This window comes from Pinus tabuliformis, chromosome 6 (assembly GCF_031772625.1).
Source record: "Pinus tabuliformis cultivar Carrire ecotype Pingquan chromosome 6, CPIR1, whole genome shotgun sequence".
In the NCBI taxonomy this organism is placed as follows: Eukaryota; Viridiplantae; Streptophyta; class Pinopsida; order Pinales; family Pinaceae; genus Pinus; species Pinus tabuliformis.
In genome coordinates this window covers 389,456,724-389,479,758 of record NC_142292.1, presented here as the reverse complement: position 1 = coordinate 389,479,758, position 23,035 = coordinate 389,456,724, and the positions used below count along the sequence as shown (strand labels likewise).

Below are 23,035 nucleotides of genomic sequence, written 5' to 3'. Positions count from 1 at the left end.
TCTTGAAAATCTTCGAAGCTCCATGGTGCAAATGCTCCATGCGCCTATGCCACAACTCTCCAAGCTCGCTCCCTGAGTCACAACCTCCTCATCTAGTCAATGTTGTTGTTGTCTCAAATTGTAATTTGAATAAGCTCTTGCACCTAACCCCAATCTACTTCGACACCTTGGAGTCATAGGGTTTTATAAAACCCTACCCTATGTTGAGGTCACCTCGTACCCCTTATCCTCCAAAATTGAAATTGAAATGAGGTTCTTCTTGAGCCATGATATGTAAAGAACATCTATGAGATATAGAGGGTTTTGAGACTCCCACTCAAAATGAACTGTACCAATACCCTTGGCTCGGTACATCCCATTGACTTTCATCTTAATATCCAACTACATGTCCTTTTCTGACAGTTTGCCACGGAAAGTTTTAGGGGAAAATTTTTGCTAATTGGCAAATTTTTGGACATTTTCTAAAAAAATATTCGCCCATTTCATTAAAAAAATGCCTTTTTTTTACATATAAATGGTTAAATGGATGATATTAGCAAAAAAAGAAGTTACCAATTCTAGTAGTAAATTACATGTTTTTAGTGAATATTTGCCTACATTCTATATGTATGACTTGTCAATCAGGAATAGTTGCCTACAATACTATAAATAGGCATAACTTTTCAGTCCTTAGTAAATAGCCTTTGTTGAAGTACTTCGTGTTTCTTGTCATATGGCAAGATGCACTATTGTCCACATACCATAAACTGGTAGTCACTAATCTTGACATGCAAGCGATGAGTGAAAACTTCTCAAAATGAGAAGAGAACTCATCTATCTTTGCATAGGCTGCTACTTGGTCCTTTTTGGACCCTTTCTTCTTGTTATGGCATTTAGTAGCACAATGTCCAAACTAGTGGCGCGAAAAGCACTTGATCTTGCTAAGATCATTTTTCTTCTTCTCACCCTTAGAACTCGGTTCACCACCACCACTGCTATTTTTACCCTTGGACTTGGTCACTTTGCTGGCTAGAGCAAAATCTTTTTCATCTTCCTTGCTTTTAACACAAGATCCAGCTTGAGCTTGTCTGCAAATCCCCTATCGGACACAATCACCCCATAACTTCTCCTAATCTGGAAAGTTTTCTTGGGCACATATGCCATCTGTGAAGGTTTTCCATGACATGGTGAACCTAATAGAGTAAAATTTACCAGATCCTTATCTCGAATTGTCTCACCCACATCAACCAACTCTTCCTTTACTTTTGAAAACTTGGTGAGGTAAGAAACCACATAATCTAACTTGGACATCTTAATACTTCTAAGTTTGTCCTTCAACACCAACTATTTGACCTCACTTGAACCCTGATAGAGACCAATGATGGCTGTCCACATATCTTTGGCCTTCTTCTTCCTTGTTAGGGGAGGGATAATGTGGTCTTTGACTCCTTCCAGGATGATCCTTCTTTCAACATCCATCTTATTGTGTTGATCTAGCTATTGAGGTTAGTGGGTGTTGTTGGAACATTATCAACAAAATCCCAAACCCCTTGTTCCTCTAGCACCACTACTATCCTTTCATTCCACAAACAGAAGTTGGATGTACCATCCAATTTGTCTTCAAAAATGAGACCTTGATATGCCATACTGACAAATCAAATTGCTGATTACAATTCACACTACCAGAAACAATGTGCACTGCGTTGAAACCCTAACAACCAAATCAATTTGATAGACCTACTCCCTCTGAATCACAATATCTACTCCTGAAGATAAGATTTATACTTCTTCAAAAAAAAAACTAAGATCTGATACCATGTTAGATTTACTTCAAACCCAATAATCTGATTCACAATTTTCTAAGTGTAAAAACCCATAAATACAAAAAAATGATATTATGGAAACTTAAATCACAAATACATTGAGTTTTCTAACTTAACATGCACTATAGAAAATAAATCAGAAGACAAACTCATCAACACATAGAACACAAGATATACCCATGAAACCCCAACTCCGGGGAAAACTTGCAACATTGTATCTTTTATTTCCTTCTTTAGTAAAAGGATTTTCTTCTAATAATTACAACAAGGGGGATACTTCCCTTCTATCTTAGACAAACAATTGATCAGCTATGAGATGAATTAATCTCCCTCTCACGCACTAGAGTTATTGTACAACCTATGCAAATCTGACTATGTGCGCCTTGTGTGAATAACACAAACTAGAGGTTGCACTAAGGTTGTTTGAGCTAAGGCAAATTGACCTTAACTTCATTTCTTCTTCATGGATTCTAAATCTTTGCAACATGTTGAAGCCCTCAACCTTTCTTTTGTTGTTTTGACACACACTGCTTGTGGTCAACTAACTTGCCACTAACTCGCTCTATCTCCTCTTATAATTTTGATCTCAACCCTAATCTTCCTCACAATGACTCAGATTAAATCGTGATAAAGTGCTAAGATTAAATCACAAATTAACCTATGATTTTTTAATTTTCCTAAATTTAACTTTAGAAAATAGTTAAATAACATATATTCTACTAAAGTAGTTGTCTCGTGGTTTCTTTCACTGGCCTTAGCACCTAGGAAAACAAGCCTTTTACTTCTATACTCCAATCAACATTGGGGGAAGTTGACTTCAATATGTATATTATATTTTAGAAAAATGTACGTTGGTTTTAGAGCGAGAAAGACCCAACACCATGGATATGGTTGGCTATTGCTGAGCATCTTTTGGAGTTTGCGCTCATCCCTAACCTTTTTGCATAATTGAATGAGATTTGTTATCACATCTAATGCCTTAACTCGAGCACTTCGGAATTAGTGCAAATTCTTAAACAAGTTTACATAACCCACATTGATATGGCAACTCATGCAATATTTTTACATTTTAGGGTTTTTAGGTGGCTAGTGAATTATTAAACTTCATTATTAATATTTTTACTTTTTAGGGTTTTTAAGATGGCTAGTGAATTATACAAATTCATTATTTATCCGTATATTATAAAATAATGTAATATAAAGATATTAGAATAATTTAATTCGTGGATAAATTTATTATAAAATAATGTAATATAAAGATATTAGAATAATTTAATTTGTGGATAAATTTAGTTTTTTTTTAAAGCAACTTTTTGCAATTTTTAAAGTTAAAATTACAATTTTATGTAATCAGTGAGAATTAAGAATTTTGATAGTAAAATTTTACTTTCAATTATTTAAATAAATTTTTTCTTAAATTCAATAATTTTTATTTTTTATTTTTATTTTTTTAATGAAAAAATTATAATTCTAATTAATTAAAAATAATATTTATTTTTAATTTATTTTAAAAATTTTTAGTTTATAATTTTCTAAAAAATTTAAAAAAACACTATTCATTTTTTAACTTTATTTAAACAAAAAATACATAAAAGCTAGTAACTAGGGCTTATATAACTTAATTAAACTAAAAAATAATAAAACAAAGATTTCATCATAAAAATAAAACAACTAATAAAATGTTGTATTGTTGAATACAATTAATAAATATGAATAAGTAATATTGTTCACATTAACATATATACACTTTAATATATATGTTTATTTTATATATATGTGTGTTTTATTATATATATATATATATTTAATATTATAATAAGTTATTTTAAATTGAAAATATGGGGGTGGAAAGCTTATTTTGGTTTTGAAAATAATTGTAAAACAACAAACCTCGTAATGTGGGATAAAAAGAAGTTCCTCTTTGAAACTTTAGTCACTCTTGTTATCTTATATGGCTGTGAGGTTTGGGGTTGTAGCATCTCCAGAGAATCATGGAGAAAGATTGAGCAAATCCAGAAGCGTTTTATAACTTATAACCTGAAAATTAAAAGTAATACACCCTATCCTATTCTCCTTATAGAAGCATGTCTTTCCCCTATTGAGAGCCTAGCTATGATTAGGTTTCTGCTGTACAAGCACAAACTCAATAACATAGACGATCATAGACTTCCTAAGCTAGCTTTAAATTCCAGCCAAAACCACCTAAGGCTCAATCGGGGTTGGCATAAAGACACAAGGGCCTGGTTAAACTATTGGGAGATCAACGAGAATGATGCATTGCAAGACATAAATAACATTAAAGATATTGTTACTTTTAAGTTCAAAGAAAAAATGTGGTGTGAGAAAGATTTAGCGACTAAAAGAAAATTAAGTTATTATAAGAAGGTCATCAACCCCACCCTAGAAGATCAAAAGTATCTCTCTATTTTAACTAGCTCAAAGAAGAAAATTAATATAGCAAAGATTAGAACGAATTCTCATGAGCTCCATAGTGAAACAGGTCGTTGGGCAGTTCCTAAAACGCCATGGATGGAAAGGATCTGCCATATATGTGAGAATAGGAACATCGAGGATGAAAACCACTTCCTCTTAGAGTGCCCAGCGTACAACCACATTAGATTTCAGTTTCACAATCTTTGTTACAATACTGACCTTCCTAGCCTTTTACAATGTCAAAATTATAGTGAGACCGGGAAGCTTCTCTCCAAACTTTTTGAGCATAGGAATAAAATCTTAAATCAAAATAAATAATTTGTTTCTTTAGGTCCGATAGACCAATGTTTGCTCTGGGACGTTAACCATCATCATCATCATCATCATGGAGGGAAATTTATAATTTATGAAAATGAAAAAAAATAAAAAAATCAAAATGTTAAATAAAACAAAAAACAAAAAAATAATGACTAACATAAACTAAAGTACTAAAAACCCATAATAAAATTTCAACCAATTACTTTATAAATAAATATATTTAAATAATAATAATAAATAATATAAATTAAATTTCCAATAATAAATTATAAATAAACGGTAATTTTTTTAATCAAAACAAATTAATACACAGTCAAAATAAAACTAAATACTACTACTACCGTACCTACCACAAATAAAAAATAATAATTAATAAAAAATATAAAAAAATTAATATACTAGCAAAACAAGGTTGTGTCGGCAACCTGTGGAGCCACTCAATAATCCACTCCCCCGCATATATGCAAAAGGAGAAAATATTAATAAGGCACGACATCAGATCAATAGGGATGGGAATGAGCTGGTGGAGGAGTTGACACCGCCTTCTTTATCGTATGATTCTTTTTTCTATTCTATTATTGTATCATTTCTATTACTTTAAAATTCTTCAATAAATTTCTTTGAGTTAGGTCAGTCAACACGATTTGGGTGGCAGGTAGAGTGGCGTGTTGAGTTGGTGGGTAAGATACATGTTTCCTTGTAATACCACCCAGATTTTAATATTTGTAAAGATAAGTGTTTGCTCATAGTTAGAAACACTTACTTAAAGGGGTTATTTATATAATTAAAGCAATGCAATTTTTAGGATTTTGATCAAATAAATAATTCAAAAGCATGGATAATGTTATTGTTTTCATCACAATTCATCTATAATTATAGAAATATTGGTGAGAATCTTTGTCCTTGGGTAAACTTTATTTATGATAATCGTGGTAAAGCATGATTTATTATTATTTGAAAATATATACATTTTTATTATATATTACTTAAAAAATTAAAGAAACAATAATTTTTATTGTAAAAAAAATTAATAAAATTTATATTTATCATATTTATGGTAAATATCAATATCTATTTTTTATAAATATAGAATATTTTTTATAATAGCTAAAAAATGAAAAATGAAATATATATATATATATATATATATAATTTTTATGAAATATTTTTAATACTAGTTAAAGATAGAAGTTTGAGATTTATTTTGAAGTTATTTGTAAAATTTATATTTTTTAATTTATTAAAAAAAGAGTTATTTAATAAATATAAAAAAAAATTCATTTAATAAGTATAAGATTCGAGTATTCATTTTTATTTAGTTTTTATTTATGACATTAAATTCTTATTATTTATTTTTGTTTTATTATGTTTTTCTTGTTACATATATTTTTAAATGATCTACCAAGTTCCCATAAATATCAAATTTTTTGAAGTACAAAACTTTCTTTAAGTTTTCCACTCAAAAAGAGGTTTGTATCTTGAGAGCTTTTATCCCTCTTAGCCTTTGTAGATTTGAAGATGCAAATATCTTTTTAAGTGCAAAACTTGAGGAAATGTTTGCATCTTGAGAGATTTGTTTCCTTTGGGCTCTTCGTAGATCTAGAGTTAAGATGGATCTATGCTGGTTTTGAGTAAAACACTAATAAAATGTTTTAACTAAAGTTTTTTTTTTGGTTCACTAAGGTTATATAATATATACATAATTGATTTTGGAAAAATTTATTTATGATTCACCATCCTTCGCATTAAAATGTTTATACATGTCCCTTTCATATTCATTAGTAGAATATATATATATATATATATATATATAACACGTTAAATTATTTTTGTTCTTAATATTTTTTTTAAATGTTACATGTCAATTCCATATTAAACATTGAAGGTATTACAAATCTCTTTCATAGCTTGAATTAGAAAGAAGTGAGGACTCTTTCTATTTTATATCATGGATTAATTTTCCAAGAAAGCCACATTGAAATGCAAACTAGAAGAGAAGAAGAAGTTAAAAAAGCAATGTAAATTCCATATTAATTAGTGAAATATATATATATATATATATATATATATATATATATATATATAACCAAAATCAAATCTTCAAGGAAAGCCACATTGAAATGCAAATTTGAAAAAAGGAAAGTTAAAGAAACAATGTAAACTCCATATTAATGAGTAAAAGAATTATATATATAGATATATATACTTTCAATTATTTTTGTATCTCTATATAAAGTTGATGTAAAAATATTGTGAAAATCGATTTTACTCTCAACTATTTTTATCTCTCTATATAAAATTTATGTAAAATGAATGTGAAAATTGAAATATTTTATTTATGGTTGAAATTGAATTTTTTAATTATTATTACTTTTTAATTTGTTAATGTAAATATTATTTTATTAATTTTAAATGTAAGAGAATATCTCCCTCATACAGGTTGAGAGTGTCTTTCCAAACAATTAATATTTAAAATAATAATTTAAAATAAAATTATAATGATTTTTTAACTTGGTAGTGTGAGATGTATCATGAAAAAGTGTTTTTGATATTTACTCTAAATTGATATCTATCAAAATTTACTAACCATTTAATTTTTCTAAGGGAAAGCCTATCATAACTCATTGTCAAACTAGCAATGAGTACAACCAGTTCTTGTTGCTATCTTCGAACTTGTTGCTATATCTTCTAATGCAGACCAACTCAACACGGTTATTCAAGGAAAACCAAGCCATTTGGAATGACCCACTAATAGTCCGTAAGGGAGTAGACTTTCACCCTACCTCTGGGCTTAGGTCCTTAACTCGTTAACTTATTTTCTCATATTTAAAAAAGATGAACTTTTAACCCAAAAACAGTTTTAAAAACCTAACCAACCATTTATTTTATATAATTATACTACTTTAGTTTATATCGTAAAAACTTAAACTTATTTTCTCATATTTAAAAAAAATGAATTAAACCAAACAAAAATAATTTTAAGACCCTAGACAACCATTTAATTTATATAATTATACTACTTTATATCATAATAATAATTTTATTTATTTTAAACTTTATATCAAAATTATAAAAAATATAAATAAATAAATAATATACTACCAACCTCACCCTACTCGACGGAAACAATAATTATTACTTGCCAATAATGTATCTTTATACCTTTGTCGCTAATTACGTGGCAAGTTGCCATCATATTTTATTTGAACCATTGATATGAGATTCTACCTTACACGATGGAGAGAGGTGTCTAGCCTTTTTTAGTGACCACATAAGCTTGGGGAAAACGATAACGGGGATTGCTGCATTTTGCTCTTGACTTTTTATTTCTATGTATTTCACTCTTGCTGGAGTTCTGGAGTTCTGAGCTTGCTGAAGGCATAATAACTATACCGCTGCGCCTCCTCCAGGTATTGGAGCACTAAACGCCTCCGATCGCTTTAGTTTCAATCAACCTCAGTTTCCGTGACAACTGTGATCTTGTTTGCATATCTTTAGTGAGCAATTTAGGAACGCTCGTATTTCGATCCTTCAGCTTAAAATCGATTTCAGCAGGGCAAATTTGAGTCATAAGAGATTTTCATTTTTTGTTTGGCCGTGCATATAGTGTTTTCTCGGTAATGGCGTATTCGTTTTCCCCTTTTTTTTAATTGAAGGATTTGAAACTGTATTTATGATATTTCAGCTGAACTGCGAGTTCGTTAAGGCACTACATCTTTCTTCTTGTTTTGGCGGTTTCGGTGAGTAATTTCAGAGATTCGCTTTAAGTTAATTTATATAGTTCTTTTGTCACATTCAACGGTTTGTTGTCTGGATCAATTTGTAAAAGTTTCGTGTTAGAATCTCTGAGAAACTGTTCTTTTGTCACACTCAACTGTTTGTTGTCTGGATCAATTATAAAAGGTTTCGTGTTCGAATCTCTCAGAAATTGTTTTGTTTTTCAGAGGAAAAAAAGCTATATTTGTTATATTGAGATCATATAAGCTGTCATAAGATTACAATTTTCCATGATAAATTCGTGAATGGATGGCCGGTAAGAGACCAACCGGCATTTTGGATCATCATTGTGCGATATAAGAATAGATCAAAATAGTAGAAAACATAGAGAAAATATACACAGGATCTGTGCAAAATGTAGAGAATATAAACAACATGTAGATATATGGCGATCCAAAAACTAGCGCAAACCAGAGAAAAAGAGCCAGCATCCGGAGGAGCCATCTATAGATGATGATTAGTCAGGAGGCAAGAAGCTGCAGATCATTGAAGAGATGGACTGTATATGTGGATGGAGATCCCGAAAAACGCATGCGCATCTGGACTTCCATACGTGCCAAACCGAGAGAAGGAAGATAGCCTGCCAGAGAGGTCGCTGTGATGACCACCAGAGAAAAGCATCCGAGAATCTCTCAGAAATTGTTTTGTTATTTTGTTATTTCGTTAGTTTTAAGTTGAATCTACTATTTCAATTTCCGCTTTCCCTTTTCGTGATTTTTAGGTTGAATCTAATGTTTCAAGTTTCTTTGTGATTTTTGGATGTTGACTTTATGCTCTGTCTGAGCCAATTTTGTGCATTTCGATCTTCAAACCGGAGATTTTGTTTGTAAAAATATTTTACAGAAGAGCTTTACTGTTAAATGAACTCATGTATTTGTATTTCACCATATTGGCATGAATTTGGCCAACAGATGTACTTATGAATTCGTGTACTGCAATGATGTTCAGTGTATTTTATTTTTACCTATTCTTGTTTCTTCTGCGCATCATTGAGCCAAGCGTTCGTATTCAGTAACATGCCCGAGGTTTAGATAAACTTTTCTATGGTTATTGCAGCTTTCAGAACCCAGTATCAAAATTTGGTAAAACTGCCATAAGAGCTTGTTTTGCCGGTTAAACTGAGTGGTAATATTTTAGAAGACAGTCTAATTTTTGTCTAGTAACTTGAAACTGAGGCGTCCGTTTAGGATTTGTTATTATTTATTTTGTTACGTGGGTGATTTTTTTAATAGAAAACCTTGCGAATTTCTTTTAGAAAACCTTGTGTTCTCTTTGGGCAAACAGATATGTGACCAGGAGAACTTACACCAAGGATAGATTGAAAACCTAATTAAATAAAATATAAAATTATTATTATTGAAAACCTAATTAAATAAAATATAAAATTATTATTATAAATTTATATTTAGAAAAAATTGTAATTTTTTTGTGGGTTTGTTTTTAAAAAATGTGTAATTGTGTGAAATTATTGTTTGAAAATTAAAATTTAAAAATTTAGAAATCCACATTAATGGGTAAAACAACTTTGAAAAATAAATCTTGAAGAAGGCAGGAAAACATCAACTTTAAAAATCAAAGGCAGAAGGTTTAAGATTAACATAAACCTAAAATGTATTTTAATTATATTTATATTTATTTATTTTAATACAAAAATATCTGAATTTAGTTTTTTTAATTGGAATATATATAATTTATTTTTATTTTTAACATTGCATTCATTAAATTTTTTTTTTCTAAGTAATACTAAACTATTATATTACAGCAAGAGCAGAGTTACATTGTGAAAATTACAACGGGGCCGCGGCCCTGTAAAATTTGTCCGTGGACAGACAGTAGACACTTGAGAATTCTTGCCAGAATTGCATAGGACACATGGACAGAGGACACATGGATAAAGACTTAGAGCCACATTCATGCAGCTGACACATGGACATATACACTTGCAGAACATCGACACAGAACAGAGATAACATAAAACCGACACCATTACATAGAGACAGAGTGACAGACTCATATATAACCGCATAGGAAGCTGACTGAGAAAAATTCTTGCTGTAGAACCTGGAGTGCGAGCTGGGCATGTCAATCTTCGTCAGTGGTCTGCGGCTCATCTTCTGCCTTGCAGCGTGGAGGCTGAAGGATAGCTTTGCCAAGGTTGCGCGCTCCACGGTCGCTTGGGCCAGCGCCTGAGTCACCAACAGGCTCTCTCAGGCTCGCTCCCGGGTCATGTAAGGGCCGCATCATCTCAACAGCAGGGAATTCCATATCCACCATGGGAACAATCCCAGGAACACGCGGAGGGTTGGCCCGAGGGATGTCATCCTCATCTTCCCATGGATTGCTACAATGCTCAACAGAGACAGTCACAAAGAAAGTGGAATTAGCTAAGGTGCAGGGGAGGCGGTAACGCACCATTGGGTGTTCCGTGTGCCCACAATCCATGCGCGCAGGCTGTTCCCCCATTCTGCCTCTGCCCGGGGGCCTTCCCCTCGGCCTTCTGCATTCAGAGGATTCCTCAATTGAGGAGGAAGTCGAGGGGGCTCTGCCACTATACCCACCCCTGCCGCCGCTGCCTCTTCCCCTAGTACGCTGCATGCTGGTCTTATGAGCAGAGCGCTTAATTCCACAGTGAAACAGCGGAGTCGGCCTAGAAATGCTGCCAGACCAGGTTTGAGTTTCCCAATTGCCGAGAGCAGTGGCAGCAGAGCCTTGACCCTCTTTCTTAATGTTTGATTGAGGGCTGAGACTCTGAGCCTCCACACTTTCTAACGAAGCCAGAACAGGACTTAACAATGGACGCGGATACGAGCTGAAGCTCCGAGTGCCCTCACCTTCTAACGAAGCCAGAGCAGGAGCTAACGAAAGGCGCATACAGAGAGGCGTTACCAAATTCTCAGAGGCGCAATTGGCTTGCTTGTGAGCTTGCCAATTGCCCCACTCCTCCGCAGCATCACACTCACATTCACAATCAAAGTTCAGAACCTCCGTCACCTCCGGCGAGAACGAAACAGTTGCAGCGAGAAATGGCGTAAGAATGTCTGGGAGAAGGCTGTTATGAAGCGCCATGATGCGCTTCTCAAGAATCGCCTTGATGGTCGACAGGACTTCTCTGTCAACCTTCTTAATTCCCCTCCTTAAATGCTGAAGGGTGGTAGAATGTGTGCGTGTCCTTCTGTCATGCTTGGCTCGTCCGGGCGGACACATGCCCTTTGGACGAGCCTTGTGTGTCACATGGCTAGCGATCACCCGCATCCGGGGCATTGCATTCATTAAATTGAGGATAGAAAAAGTTTAAAATTAAATTTTATCTTTATTATTTAATATTTATTTTTTAAATTTAAAAAGTTTATTATTTTATATATTTATTTTTTAAATTTAAAAAGTTTATTATTTTATATATATATATATATATAATGGGAAAATTTATTATAACTCAGTGGTCAAACCAACCATAGTGACAATCATCACTGATTACTATTCTCATTTGCAGGTTGACTCATCATCCTTATTCAAGGAAAACCACTCCGCTTGTAGTTGGTGGTATGTAAGGCTTAGGTCGTTACCCTGTTTCTTTACATCATGGGAAGATGAACTCTTGACCAAAGAGAAACAATTTTAGGGCATATATATATATAGTCTAACTTATAACTTCAATAGATTTTTTCACCAGACGCCAAAATAATTTCAAGAAAGAACGTGATTTTTTGTTGTTTAAAATGCCATTTTTAATGCATAAATGGATTAAACAACTTAAACTCAAGATTTTAAAAATATATTGAGGAATTTGGTTAAGATTAACCATTAGTGAAAAAATTTATTTTGTCTATATGTTTATTTAATCTATATGTTAGAATATATGTGTGTGTAGTCTAACTTATAAACGAAATATACTTTTTTTCGCAAAACAATTTCAAGAAAATATGTGATTTTTTGTTGTTTAGAATGCATAAATTAATTCATCGCTGCTAGAATTATATACATTAAACAACTTAAACTCAAGTTTTAAAAATCTCTATTGGATTTTTGGTTATTAAAATTAACCAGAAAACATGTCGTGAAAAAGATTATTTCGTCTATAAGTTAGAATATATATATATATATATATATAATTTTAAGCACAAAGGGATCAAATCTTTTGAAGTGCAAAGCTCTTTCAAAGTAAAATGAGATTTGATCCCTATATAAGCTTAGTAGATCAAGGGCACCTCAAGAGAATTGATTCTTCTTGGCTCTTAGTAGATTAGGAGTTTAGATGGATCTAGGTTGGTAATACATTAATCATGTTAATCATACTGTATGATTTGAGTGGTTTTAATGATTAAAAACATGTATATTTTGATAACAGGTTATAGGTTCAAATCCAAAGAGGGTAATCTATATGGCCCATCCACATCTACAAACAAAAGATCTCATATATGAATTTGAATTTTTTCCTATGAAAAAAATCATAAATTTATTCATGAAAAAGGAACAAAGTTACATTTTGCATACGTTGAAAGCATTCAAACAATACCTTTGCATATGTTGAAAGCATTCAAACAATACCGTCGGCAAAGCAACAAGGCTGAAAGGCCAAGCAAGAAAGCAAGGCAAATAGGCTCAACAAGAAACCCAAAAAAGACAACCAAAATCCAGAAAAAACCCTAAAAGGTGCAAATATTTAGAAACCAAAAAAAACTAGCCAAAGAAATTGGACACAAACAGCTCATTAGTCCCAACAAACAAGCCCAACACATGCCTTCACAAAATATCGAGCAAAAACCCAGGCAACAAAAACCCAGGCAGAGATAAGAACGTCAAAGGAGCAATGACCAACATGAAGAAGCACAAATCAGGGCAAGGAGCAAAGTGCCACAAATCCGCTCCCTCAACTCTTCATCCGCAACCGAGCACATGCAAACCACGAAACCCCCAAAACCGACCACACCAGAGAGCAACAACAAGTGATAATGTTGAGTGACGACCCACGGAGGTAGCGATAAGAAAATGGAAACGACAACGTCCAAGGAACACCATCGAATTAGAGACGACCGCAAAGAGGAAGAGAGGGCCGACAACTAGGGTTCCAATCGCTAGACCCCCTCAAAGACGATACCTATAAAAAGAAACATCAAGCGAGAGGGTTGCAAATTTAAAAAAAACTCGGCTTCATATAACAATTTGATCTCTGACTTAATAAAAATTAATTAAATATTCACTTTTATATTCTAATTTTTTCATAATATAATAATATTTTTTAATATTATTATTTAATTAATATTTATAAAATAAAGTTTTATAATTTGTATATTCGTATTTTTCATTTCAACCTAATCTGTGATCTACAACAAAAAGAGTTCATTGGAGCTAGCATTTCGTTTATAAAATAAAGTTTTATAATTTGTATATTTGTATTTTTCATTTCAACCTTACTTGTGATCTACAACAAAAAGAGTTCATTGGAGCTATCATTTAGTGGAGGGCAAAGGTTTTTATTGCTCAATTAAAGACCAACTCGCATCAACTTCCATGTGAAACAGGACAGTGGAAAAGACCTAAAAAAGTTTGGGAAGAACGGGTGTGTACATTTTGCATGTCTCAAGTAGTGGAATCAAAAAAACATTTCATTTTGGAATGTGATGCATTCAAAGACATCGAGAAAATCATGGGAATATGTTAACATTGATTTTTTGGCATTGTCTTTTTAACAAATTTTTTTTGGAAAATTGAGCCAGCTCATCATCAATTTGAATAAAAAATGATTAAATTGCAAAAAATGAAAAACATAAAACTAATAATTTTATAAACTAAAGGCTAAACACAAAATATCATTTCATTTCCTCGCTATATATTATATATTATTTATTTGATTAAGTATAAAATATTTCTTAATTAAAAGTATATTATTTATTTGATTAAGTATAAAATATTTCTTAATTAAAAGTACTTCACTTCTTTTGACGAATATCCACAATAAATCTGTTCTTCGGTTTGATTATGTTATGTGATAAGAGGACATCGAGAGAAAGGCTGTGGCCAACAAGCCTTTACGTAACGGCTCCACAGCATAACGTGCAGCCACTCAAGGAACGACCAAACAGTAAAAACACAAGTCGAGAAGGCAGCCTTCTTTGCTCTACAACTTTGGTTTGGCATTGCCCTAATAAAAAAAATAAGCTACATGAGCAATGTGGGTTCCACATATGGTTGGAAACCTAACAATATGCACAGCGCGACAATGCTTATCACCAACGAGGCAGTCTTTCTTTGGGAATCGCACTCTTATAGGCGTCGCCGACCTTGAGCAAAACGAGTGATTACTGCCGCCATACCTTGTCATTTGGACCCCCAGTTACTTGTCTTTATCCCACTTTTATTTGACCTGCAACGCTGGCTCTGCATGTATCGAGATGCTTTCGGTGTCCACAGCGAAGCTTTTGCACATGGTTATGGCAGTGATTCTCGTCGTTTCGTATTGAGCCTTTTTCTTTTCCCAGAAATATTCCATTACAGTTGTCTGGGTGTGGAAGGCGCCCTCACTACTATCCTGTGCTTGTCCACTACTATCCTGTGCTTGTCTTTACGCTTGCTCTAACGGCAGTCCCGGTAAGTTGGAACGTTCGGTTTTCTGACAATCGCTGGTTTTCCTTACTTGTTTTCATCTATTCTATGCATAATGTGGAGTTTTGAATGTTTTTTCTTCGATCTTTGAGCTTAATTTTTGTTTCTTCCGGTCCATTTGAATCGGAAAGACTCTTTTTGCGATCCTTAAGCTAAGGTTTCTTAGCGATTATTTAGGCATCTCCCGTTCATGTGAGTTTTAAGAAGATTGAAAGCTGTGTGTGCAATATTTGAGTAAAGCTGCGAGTTAGAGTACAGAGTATGCGTGGCCACTATACTTATTTTGGTGGTCTCTATGTAATCTGAACCTTAGTTGTTTTACTCTAAATTAATGTATAGAACTCGTTGCTAATTCGTTTTTTTCTTGGGAACTTTGCCGAGTGATTAAAATTTAGAAGTTTTTTCCTAGGTTTAATATCGTGTTTCAGAGCTTCATCTGCATGTTTTTGTAGTGGCTTGGAGCCTTTTTTTGAGAATCTATAACCTGCGAAGTATCGTTGTACTAAATGTTATGTTTATTCGATTACTACAAATTTTATGCATTCTTAGTGATTGTTATACTTTATATTGTAACGATCCGCCCACCAATCTGTACGCCAAATTTTTCCATAAGTACTTATGCTTCTTGAGCCTTGAGGATTTTGATCCAGAGACATGAATTCATGCTTTGGGAGCATGCCATTTCTTTTGTCATTTTTTAATGCCCGTTTAGGTTATATAATCCCGCCACGTTAGATTTTGAGATTATTTAAATCGGTTGAAACTGCCGAGCTGTTTCGATCATGGGATAATAAACTCGAGAATTGACCATATTGCCATGAATTCAGCCGATACATATGCTATATTTTTGCATATGTACTTGTGCTTGAGAATTTCAGAGAGGTGAATTCAGTGGTTTTGAACTTAAATGTGTGGTCTATACCATGTCTTTTGTGCTTTTTTAATGCTCACATTAGGCTATACTTGAGCATTTCGAACTGTTCTTGGACATTAGGTTTTGAAATTATCATAAATTGGTTGAAACTGCCGATTTCACCATATTGGCATGAATTCGGCCAATAAATAACCATAAAGACATTCGAATTCCCAAATAATATGCAAAGAAAACGTGTCCCCTGGTACAGAAACTAACCTCTGCTGAAATTGTTATATAGGATTTTTGATTCGCGATTTCAGTCCTTTTGCTTCTTGTTACAGTTCCAAATCCCCGGCAGCTTCGGCTTAATTGTGTGCACTAGCGCTCAAATTGTGTACTTGAACTCATGCTTTGCCAATGTTATTTACATTTATCTGTGGTTAATTCTTCTGCCACTCACTGGGGTCGTACGCAGTGATGTGCTTGAGGCTGAATTAAACTTATCATGTAGTTATAGTATTTTGCAGAGCCCACTGTCCAAAATCTAGTTTTGATAGTAAAAAGTTTTCCTAGTGTCTTTTAGCGGAGGAGATTAAAGATTAAGGTCGCTTTGGTGGACGAATATTAAGCATTTTTAGGTAAACATATATCAGCTGTGAAATTATTGAAGTAGATCATCAATTGAGCTCTTCAGTTACTTCCACTGATTAATTTCAAAGGCGCAGACATCAATCAAACTCAGCTTGGTTCTTCTATACAGAATTGGTTGACTGAATTTGTCTTAAAAGAATCCTGTACAAAACATCTATTATCTTAAATAAAGTTTACGTTTGAGCAGTGGGAAGTGACCCTTCAACAGATACTCTGTTACATGAATGGACTAACTATTAGCAAGAGTCTTATGAAATTAGATAACGTTAAGCATAACCACCGCAGAGACAAACGAACCAACACAATAACAACAATCCGGCTACCACTGCCTTCTGGGGTCAAATTCAAAGATTCTGCTGAAATTCTTCCTACAACACTAAGGTTGAGGGAATACCAAGACATTTCCTCTTGCCCAGCATGCCAATTGCTGTATGTAAGAGATCCCCCAAGGTGAAGAGGTTGAAGTATTTGGTGTTGTCCATCTATAGTACAACATAGAAGGCTGATATAATCCCCAAGTGCTTGTTTTAAATCACCTGCAAATGTTTAACAATTCACTCAAAATGGAAACATTTTGTACACTGCGAAGTGTGTTTTCCAACAAAGATGTCTAACGATTTAAGAATTTCTTCTTAACGAGAATATCTACAGTGTAAGTTAAGCACAACTCAAGGTAAAATCCATTCTCAGCAATTGAACCTTAGTGAATCTCTTACAGCCTAAAGGCTAAAACACGTGATTACAAAGTGGGATAGCTGCTTCACTAATAGAAAGCCACATCTACAGTTTGAACATCTCTAGTTTTACATAAACAACAAAACCACATAACTAGTATGGGCTCTATGCTTTTCTGTTGCAGTTCCCAAGGCATGTTAGAAGCACACGGAGAGGAGGAGCAATTACATATCAATAAATAATAATAATAATAATTTTCTATTTTTAAGCTTATTGCCAAGCCAGACACTAAATTAGTGTATGAGAACCTCTTATTTGTGACCCACCAAATTGGTGTATGAGAACCTCTTGTTTTGTTTGTGGAATAAGGGGGACCTGCCTCTGTGTAGTGATTTTACTACCAAATTGGTGTATGAGAACCTCTTGTTTGGGGTATAAGCGACCTGCCTCTGTGCAGTGATTTGACTGTTAAAGTTTACGGAGCTGTACATACTCTATCCGCTCTGGATTTGAAACTGTGACCTCTTATAAGGAAACACATTCTCTTAACCATTAGGCCCACTCAAGTTGTACTGTAACAATTTAAGTATCTAAAACCTCAGGGGAAACTGTGAAGTAAAATGGCACATGTACATGAATTGCTATTTAGAAAATACTTTTATGATTATATTAATAAATAATTGGATTGACCAATGTTTCTTGTACCACTTTCCCAGAGATTGCTTATGATGTACTTCAAACTCATCAAATCAACTTCTTTCTTGTCAAATTCATTCTATTTAGAAAATACTTTATGATTATATTAATAAATAATTGGATTGACCAATGGTTCTTCTACCCCTTTCCAAGAGATTGCTTCTGATGTATTTCAAACTCATCAAATCAACTTCTTCCTTGTCAAATTCATTTTAATCCATTGCTTCCGTTCTTAGATCTGTGCTAAAGTTATCAAACACAGCATGTTGTGACTTCTTTTGTTTTGCGTATTAGTATTTGAGCTAAAATACAAGAGATGTATGAGGATTTTCTAAAGCAATTTATTTCTTTTCCATATTATGTTGATACATTAATGATGATGCTATTTATTATCTGCAGACTTCTAGGTTGTATCTTTGGTTTTCTCACTCATCATTGGGGGACTAAAGGGAATTTAACAAGGCTGTGAAGGAGATAAGGAGTAAACAAAGGAGATGAGAGAGATTATAAATATTCACGTTGGGCAGGCTGGAATACAAGTGGGAAACACATGTTGGGAATTATTTTGTTTAGAGCATGGAATTCAACCAGATGGTTATCCCTCTAGGTAAACCCTCTTACTAACCATAGGAACTATGGAGCACAGTTTGAAAGTATTGTATGGCAAGGTAAATAATTTTCTCTGAAACTATTTTCTATGAGCAGTGATGGAATAATAAATGGAGGAACCTATGCGCATAGTGCCTTCTTCAGTGAAACCAGAGCTGGGAAGCATGTTCCCAGAGCTCTGTTTATTGATCTTGAACCAACAGTTATTGATGAGGTTAGGACAGGTCCATACAGGCAGCTTTTTCACCCTGAACAACTTATTTCTGGCAAGGAAGATGCAGCTAACAACTTTGCTCGGGGCCATTACACTGGTTAGATTCCTGCTTCTTTTCTTTTATATATTGCTTGCAAACATTTGTAGAGAGTTTAGGCAATGAATGAACCCTTGGGGTCAGCTCATTGGGTTGATTCGTTTCTTAGCAGCAATTAACACAAGAGGCCTGATTTTGAGTCTTCAAGTACCTTAAAGATTAATGCGGTTTTGTTTTGGTTCTTCTTCTTTTTTCTTTCCTCTAAACTTGTTATTTTTTATGAGTATCCAAACCAAAGTAGTGCAACTTTGTGAAAATGTTTGCCCCTTACATCCGAACTTCATTTAGATGTGAATTGTTTGCTTTGTCAAGCTCATTAGTTCAGAGTTACATCATGCATGTAGGTAATGCATATCCCTTTCATCCATCTTTCCTTTTATTTTGCTCGTTTTGCAGATGTACCATGTATCTCTGGGTGTAAACTATAATGACCATCAACCTACATGCCAAAGAAAGCTGGCACGAAAACGAAATACAGTCAACCTTAGCGTATTAAAATTAGTCATTACGTGCCTAATGAAAGAGTTTGTGGAGATCAGGGTAAGGCTTCAGAATTATATGAAAATCCAAATGAAAAGGATGCGTTCTTTGATCTATTGTTTAGATGACTTCGAGATTATCATTTATTTTTTTAATTGTGGAAACTCATGGAAAATCTAGATGCACTCATTTTGAAAACAAAATCAAACAACTCGGTGGCATTGTGGCACACCCCGAGTGGACCTCATTAATACTCCCTCATCAAGCGTATGGACATAACAATAGAAAAAACAAAGGTTTATCAGCATTACCGAATAAGAAGTCAAATTCTTAGATGACTTCTGCTTTATTCTTGAGGCTGACAGTGAGTTTTTGTCTCCCCATTTGTTAGTGGGCAAAGATGTATTGGAGAATTGTCTAGACAGAATAAGGAAGCTCTGTGATAATTGCACCAGTTTGCAAGGATTTTTAGTTTTTAATGCAGTTGGAGGAGGTACTGGATCTGGTTTGGGATCCTTACTCTTGGAACGCCTTTCTGTTGAATATGGACGAAAACCAAAGCTGGGATTTAATATATACCCCTCTCCTCAGGTATTGTTCCTTCCAGCATATTCACATTTCCTAGTTAAACATGCTACATTTCTATGTTAATTGAACATCAAAATTTTACCCATACAAGCCATATCGGATTGTTCCTAATGAATTTCTTGCCTACTATTTTTCTTTTCTTATCTTTTTTGTCAAACAGAAACATTTGCTCCTTCTCGGACTATTCGTACTCTGTTTATGGTGTTTAAATAATCTTTTTACCAAGCGAAGTTAAGTACATTCTATAGCCCAAGTGAATGTGGAGTTATGTGTAGATGCGCAATCTATATCCCAGATGGGGATGGAGGTGCGTAGAGATGCATTTTATAGCCCAGTTGGAGAACATGTGAAGGTGTGTGCAAGAGTGCATTGGTATGGATGGCGAGCAATGAGCACCCAGCTACAGAATATTTATTGCTCTGTATGTTGGGTTTTATACTATTGGATTTAAAGCTATTTTTATCCAACAATGTAAAACCCAGCATATTGGACATTAAATACTCTGTAGCCTGGTGCTTATTGATCGCCAGATATGGATAGCCATTTAATCCCTGGTCTAATATGCACTTTTCGGTGGCCAAGCTTCAAGCTTTTTCAAGGTGGCTAATCTCTAGTTCCACCTTGAGGTTGTGAACTTGAGATATGCATACTCATCCTTGCAACCTCAAGGTCCATGTCAAACCTGGGTTTAGATGTGTATGTGGTAGTTTTAAGAAGCATTTTGGGCGTTTTCCTTCTTTGATTTCTGTTTTACCTCTCTAATTTGTGGCATCTCTGGGTGGGGTCTCCTTTTTGTATTCACTTAATCAATTTATACAGACACACTTCGCAAGTTTTTATTGCATCAAGACTGCCACCGTTTCCTTAAATATTGTACCTTTCCTTGGATTTACAGGTTTCCACTGCAGTTGTAGAACCATATAACAGTGTATTGTCAACTCATTCTCTCTTGGAGCACACAGATGTAGCAGTTGTTCTGGACAACGAAGCTATTTATGACATATGTAAACGATGTCTAGACATCGAAAGACCTACATACAAAAACTTGAACAGACTGATCTCGCAAGTTATATCGTCATTAACAAGTTCTCTGCGATTTCAAGGAGCCTTAAATGTAGACATAAATGAGTTTCAAACGAACCTTGTTCCCTTTCCTAGAATTCATTTTATGCTTTCATCTTATGCACCGGTAGTGTCTAAAGAGAAAGCCTATCATGAAGCTTTGTCAGTGAAAGAAATAACAAATTCTGTGTTCGAGGCCAGCAACATGATGGCTAAATGTGATCCCAGACACGGAAAATACATGGCCTGCTGTCTAATGTATAGAGGAGACGTGGTGCCCAAAGATGTGAATGCAGCAGTTTCAATGATCAAAACAAAACGAGCTGTACAATTCGTAGACTGGTAAGATTATTGGCTAGCTACCTGACTAAACTCTTACAATTTTGTAACGCGTGTTTAAATAAATGCATATTAAAGTCTTCAAAATCTGAAATAGTTTCTTCTATCACTGTTGTCAGGTTTACTAATTGATATAACGTGGTTTTAGCAGGTGTCCGACAGGTTTCAAATGTGGAATAAACTATCAACCTCCCACAGTTGTGCCCGGAGGAGACTTATGTAAAGTCCCAAGAGCAGTGTGCATGATCAGCAACAACACAGCAGTTGCAGAGGTGTTCTCCCGTCTTGACCACAAATTCGATCTAATGTTTGCAAAGCGTGCATTTGTACACTGGTATGTTGGTGAAGGCATGGAAGAAGGTGAATTCTCAGAGGCCCGGGAAGACTTGGCTGCTCTTGAAAAAGACTACTACGAAGTGGCTGCAGATGATCTAGATGATGAAGAGGTGGATGAAGATGAAGTTTATTGAAGACCTTTCCAATCTCTCGTTCTTTCTTTCCTCCAATTTTATCTCTATACATTTTTATTATGTACATTTTGCATTCCTTATTAGATTCATTCCCTTCTCACTTATTTCCAATTTTCAGTTCTCTGCACTTAAAGCAGAATTCGCGAGTTTGTAGAATTGTCTGGATTTGTTGTACCTGTAACATCAGGGATCACATTATGTATCTAGCCACCTTTAGCAGAAATTTTGTTTTATAAGCAATGTCAAAACAAGAGCATCATATGTTGTATCTTTGTTCTGCACCAGAGTCAGCGAGTGTACTTTCTCCCAAATTATTTTAAATTCTAGTATTAATCTTCATCTTCTTATTGAGCACTTCTGTGAGTTGGATTTTCAACTTGTATATGAAGAGACTCGTAGGCTGATTAACTTGCTGTAAATTCTTGGCCGAACCATCTTACAGTAAACAATGTTGGAAATTCTATTCAAAAAGCCGTCTTTTTATTTTGTTTAATTCACATTCGAACAATGCAAATGCTATAAATTAAATTCTGTTGACATGCTATTGATTTTTGAAATAAATTTGTACGGTGATTTTTAAAATACTCCCATGGACCTGCCATGTTGTTTTTTTTGGTAACATGCGTGGTGCAATGGCAGAACTTGCTTAGTTGACTTTTATGTCTGGTAAATATTGTGACATGAAAAATTTAAAACATTATCCAGGAACAAGAAACAACTGCAAAAGCAAAAATAAGGCCTCTACAAAAGAGGGAAAATAATAACATTAACAGACATGCCTTACAAGGAAGTGCATAAGTTCTAATATGTAAAGTTGATGATGGACACCCTTACGGTAGTTACTATCCTGCAGAGGTGGCCCCAACTTCAACCCATCTCCATAATATCTGAACTAATTGTCTAATGGAAATAAAAGTTCCCGATCTGAAATAATTGCCTAATGGAAATAAAAGTTCCCCAGAGAAATCAACTGATGGATTCATTTATTTGCTTCTTGCTTTCATCATAATCCCTGCCACTGATTTCACAACGTTCTCACAGCCATAGGCCCATCAGCCCCAGGTGATGTTCACAGTTTTGTCATTTTCATGACAAAATTGATGGTTCATGCCCCAAAAATACTAGAATATAATAGCAACACAGATGGAAAACTGCATTTCCAATCTGCGAGATTTTATTTCGATAGCCATTTGGTGGTCATAATTTTGTCATTTTCATGACCCAGTTGATGGCCCTTGCCCCAAGAGATATTAAATATAAAAGCAACATGGATGGGAAACTGCATTTTCTATCTGTGAAAGTTTTACTTTGGCGTGCAGTGTCCAAAATGACGATGAGAAAATTTGTAATGACTTACAGTACGAGAAA

At 34.2% G+C, this 23,035-nt stretch overlaps 1 protein-coding gene across 4 annotated transcripts in view; it reads left to right on the top strand.

The window, feature by feature from the left end:
• The window catches only part of LOC149258963 (tubulin alpha-2 chain-like), a 34,203-nt gene extending 12,197 nt beyond the window's left edge, over window positions 1-22,006 (top strand). The window contains exons 1-7 of one of the 4 annotated variants that reach the window (XM_089417008.1): window positions 7,831-7,963; window positions 8,239-8,293; window positions 18,208-18,415; window positions 18,514-18,728; window positions 19,600-19,799; window positions 20,692-21,200; window positions 21,349-22,006. In XM_089417008.1, the coding sequence (XP_089273134.1) occupies window positions 18,303-18,415; window positions 18,514-18,728; window positions 19,600-19,799; window positions 20,692-21,200; window positions 21,349-21,667 (1,356 nt within the window). In that variant the 5' untranslated portion in view covers window positions 7,831-7,963; window positions 8,239-8,293; window positions 18,208-18,302 and the 3' untranslated portion in view covers window positions 21,668-22,006. Of the gene's footprint in view, window positions 1-7,830; window positions 7,964-8,238; window positions 8,294-14,571; window positions 14,916-18,207; window positions 18,416-18,513; window positions 18,729-19,599; window positions 19,800-20,691; window positions 21,201-21,348 lie in introns of those variants that run through there. The other 3 variants (XM_089417015.1, XM_089416988.1, XM_089416998.1) reach the window with 3 other exon arrangements.
• Window positions 22,007-23,035: the final 1,029 nt, after the last annotated feature.